We start from the raw sequence: 4585 nt of genomic DNA on the forward strand, positions 1-4585 counted from the left end.
AAAAAAAAAAAAAAAAAAAAAGGAGAGAGAGTCGTGAAAGAAAAGTCTGATGGTAAATAGAATAAAGAGAGTCGTGACTTCTGTCAAGACCCCACTGGGCTAAACTTCCAAGGGGTCTGGCTGATTTTATAATTGGCTAGGTTCTGGGGACTTCCCAGGGGGGTTCTTACTCATTCGAGTTACCTATTCTGGCTTCAGGCCAGATGCCAAGGCACGGAGGAAATTCTGCTGAATAGACTGAACTGCATGTGTAAAAAGTTAGCTGCTGAGTGCTGTAAGCTTGGCACAAGCCAAAGCCAAACGCCCTGTGTCTCTCACCACACTGAAGAAGCCCAACCAAGTTTGTACTCACACATATGAGAGTTGCCCAATTGGAAATTTCATTGGTCCAAGGTAACCTCCCCAAATTGTACACCCGCCAATTTGATTTGCCTTCATTCATAAAGTATGAATGAATGCATGTGGGGCAAGCCACTCACCTGCCATTTCAGACCCCTGAAGCTCACTGACTCACACAAGTTTGGACCAATTGTAATCCTGTCACACCGACTCCAATGATGTCTTGTGACAAGCCCAAAAGCTTGGCCACAGACCAGAGTCGAAAAAGCTTCAAAGGAAGCCAGTCTCTTGGAGTTCATTCGTGGCATTTCCTAACTCAGAGGTAGCCCAGATATGTCCTTGCGAACTCCAATGCTAGGTGTCCACCAAGATATGATTTACTAATAGCTAAACAAAATTGGACATTGCTCTCTGACCTTTACCAACATTCCAACGTCTTAGCCAAACCCTGGCTTGGAATTTCGTAAAGAATGTTACAGAGGGCTGGCGAGATGGCTCAGTGGGTAAGAGCACTGACTGCTCTTCCAAAGGTCCTGAGTTGAGATCCCAGCCACCACATGGTGGCTCACAACCACCTGTAATGAGATCTGACGCCCTCTTCTGGTGCGTCTAAAGACAACTACAGTGAATTATGCTGGAGCCGGAGCGAGCAGGGCCAGAGCAAGGCCGGAGTGAGCAGGGCCGGAGTTCAATTCCCAGCAGCCACACACATGATGGCTCACAGCCATCTGTACAGCTATAGTGTACTCACACACATAAAATAAATAAAATAAAATGAATCTTAAAAAAAAAAAAGAATGTTACAGAATGGGAGTTGTTTATCCCAGGGCAAGGTCAAGTAGAAGCCTCATTGTCATATGACAGTTGAGCCATAGGAATTAGCAAGAATGAGACCTCCAGGGACATGTCTCTACTAGCCCAGAGGATTAGCACAGTGGGCATTTTACTAAGGATGGGCGGGACCTTCCTTGAGCAAGACCTGTGCGTGTGCGTGTGCGTGTGCGTGTGCGTGTGCGTGTGCGTGTGTGTGTGTGTGTCAGACAGTGTGCAGAGAGAGCATTCGAGATTCGAGCCTCATGCGTCCCAGGCCCCGGGGCGGGAGGTGCAGCGCCTGTCCAGAAGAGATGGCTGCTTTAGACCCAGTGTGTTTTAGATAGCCTCAGATGTACCTCGACCGCTGAGCTGCCAGATTTTTCCTTTCTCTTTTGTAATGACTGTAAAAGTCTGATGCCATTTTTGAGAATTACATTCAGATCCTGCACTTCCATATGTCATCTCTGTTTGTCATTTTTTTGCCAATGCCTTGCTGACTTCAGACCCTGTTCCCTGGAGGGTTGAGGGAGGCCCAGACTGGCCGGCCCGTGGCATAATCCAGCTATCGCCTAAACTGTTTCCCCTGTAGCGTACACATAGTAAACTTTTCCTTCCTTCTACTCTGGTCTCAAGGGAGAAGCCATGTTCCACATACAAATCCTTTTCCAGTTACTGATATGGATAGGCCACTATGTGAGTTACATCGATGTTTTTTAGAACAGTGTGGAGCTACAAACCATTAACCCCAAAATTGAGGAGGTTGACTCAGGAAGACAACAAGGCCCATGTAGCCACACAGTGGGATGGAAGCAACCTGAGTCAGCATGGGAGACCTTGTTGTAAAAATATATTTCCGAAAGCCTAGAGGTGAGGCTGTTCTGAAAGTAATGTGCCTTCCCAATGTGAGATCACACCACACACTTAGAGATTAGTAAAGGAAAATGTCTTTATAGTGACAAGCTTCCAGCTCTGGCCAACAGATTTTGCTAACTTACACAACTATCTATAAACCAGAGGCTTATGCAATTCACATTTGCTGCCAACCCTGGAAATGCTGCTTACTGCCTGTGCTGGTCTGAATACAGGGACCACCTTTACATTACTGGAGTAGATGTGGCCTTGCTGGAGAAAGTGTATCACTGGGCAGGCTTTGAAGTTCTAAACGCCCACGTGTAGCCGATGTGGCCTTGCTGGAGAAAGTGTATCACTGGGCAGGCTTTGAAGTTCTAAACGCCCACGTGTAGCCCGCCTTTCCTACTTTGTAGGTTCCGTTCTGGCTTCCATCCTCCTCCGCCCCTTTTCTTCCCTTTCAACTCCCTAACATTAGATAGATAGAAAGAAGAAGAGAGGGTGAAAAGGGCATCACTAATTACCACTGGATTACTTTATACTGACTATCATTAATTACCACTGGATTACTTTACACTGACTAGGCAATGAATTCTCTGGAGCAAGTTCTTTGATCTTCACAATCAGAATATCTATTTTCCTCTCCTCATTTCTTTGTGCACCCTACTTGACAAACTGTGATAAACTGCAGCCAACATTATCCAAGCACCGACGAGCCACATACCTCCTGAGGCCCTACCATCTATGCCTTCTCTGACAACGTCCCAGAATTCCAAGTATTACACACTCACAGAAACTATTTCCAGCTGCCAAAATCACACCCTGGCTAGATCATGAAGCAAATCCTACACAACTGCTGTGAAGCAGCGCCATATCTCTTCATCTGGAATTAAAATAAAACCATATTCCCATAACATTTCTGTGTATTTTAAAAGAAACCAAAAGTACACAACTCACACTGGACTCAAGCCATGCCCAGTGTGTCTCTGCTCTCATCGCCTGCAGATCTGGACTGAGACCTGACACGGTGTGTCTTGTCAGCCCATGGGCAACCATACTCCCCACAGTAATGATGATGGACTAACCCTCTGAGATAGTAAGCAATATTTCCTTTACAAGAGTTCCCGTGGCCTGCAAGGGACTCGCTTGGGCACTGCAGAGGCATCACCTGGCAATAAAAAGTTGATTCGAGGGCTGAAGAGATGGCTCAGTGGATAAGAGCACTGACTGCTCTTCCAGAGGTCCTGAGTTCAAATCCCAACAACCACATGGTGGCTCACAACCATCTGTAATGGGATCTGATGCCCTCTCCTGGTGTGTCTGAAGTGTACTCATATAAATAAAATAAATCTTAAAAAAAAAAAGTGGAGGACATCTAATGGCCTCTTCTGTCTTCTATGGGTGCCAAACACCCAAGTGATATACATATATGGAAGCAAACCACTCAGGCACATGAAAAAAATTAGTAAATTGAGAAAACAGATCCCCATATCACTTCTAAGTCACAATTGATAAGTTGGACAGAAATACACAGAAATGGGACAGATATCAGTAGCCAAATCTTTAACTCTGTAATTAAAAGAATCAAGGAACTCAGCTGGGCATCGTGGCACACGACTTTAATCCCAGACTCTGGAGGCAGAGGCAGGTGGATCTTTGAGTTCAAGGCCAGGCTCAGTTCTAAGATAGCCAGCACTACACAAAGAAACCCTGTCTTGAAAAACAAAAACAAAAACAAAAGAATCAAGGAACTCAATCAAAGGAGAGAAATTGCAAGACTGTGGACAAGAAGTCTCAATATTATTTCAGTATAGAATCTGAGCTATAGATGCAACAAACATCCAATAGTCTAACGATTTCTGCAAAGAACGACAGAAAACTGATGACAAATTGTCATCATGAATGAAAACACCAGCAACATAAGACCGAATAAACATCTGAGACCAACAGAACATGAGAGAACACTTAAGATCAAAACACAATTAATATTCGGTCAATTTTGACAGCTTAGGCAGGGAAACACCGTGAGTCTGGCTTTACTAAACACTCGTGACTGGACCACGGTGGCGTCTGCATGCGAATGTGTTAGTAACACAGACTTTAGACCTGCGCAGAGTTAACTGCAGATGGAGCCTACACCCGAATGTCAAGTGCCAAGTGCTGAACTTTAGAGGACACCAGAGAAACTAGAGCTCTGACAGACAGCAAACTGTCTTTCCTGACAACGAAAGCAACGCGTGCATGAACACTTTCCAAGCACCAACTCCCGAGAGGTCCCGCTTCCGCCTGGGAGGTGCAGACACCTCGGGAACAAACGGAATCACACCGGGCGCTGCGTCTCGCCGCCGGTTCCCGCACCCCGGGGCAACCCCACACGGGCTCCCGCGAACCCTCCCCGCGTGGGGACGGCGGTCCCGCTCACCATGGCGCGGACTCGCAGCTCGCCCGCTCTCCTCTCAGCACAACGCACAGGACACACTAGAGCTTCCCTCAGACTCACAGTCAAGCCTGAGAATGGCGGACCGGAAGTTCCTGCCTACACTCAAGTCCGCCTCGAGACCCTGATTGGCTAATGAGGCCTGAG

At 46.6% G+C, this 4585-nt stretch overlaps 1 protein-coding gene across 1 annotated transcript in view; it reads right to left on the reverse strand.

Annotated features, from left to right (window-relative positions):
• LOC116075705 (zinc finger protein 431-like) overlaps nt 1–4523 on the reverse strand; it is an 18513-nt gene extending 13990 nt beyond the window's left edge. The window contains exon 1 of the mRNA XM_031348977.1: nt 4424–4523. Coding sequence (XP_031204837.1) covers nt 4424–4426 — 3 coding nt within the window. The 5' untranslated portion in view covers nt 4427–4523. The remainder of the gene's footprint in view (nt 1–4423) is intronic.
• Nucleotides 4524–4585: the final 62 nt, after the last annotated feature.

Source organism: Mastomys coucha, unplaced genomic scaffold (assembly GCF_008632895.1).
Source record: "Mastomys coucha isolate ucsf_1 unplaced genomic scaffold, UCSF_Mcou_1 pScaffold4, whole genome shotgun sequence".
Classification (NCBI taxonomy): domain Eukaryota; kingdom Metazoa; phylum Chordata; class Mammalia; order Rodentia; family Muridae; genus Mastomys; species Mastomys coucha.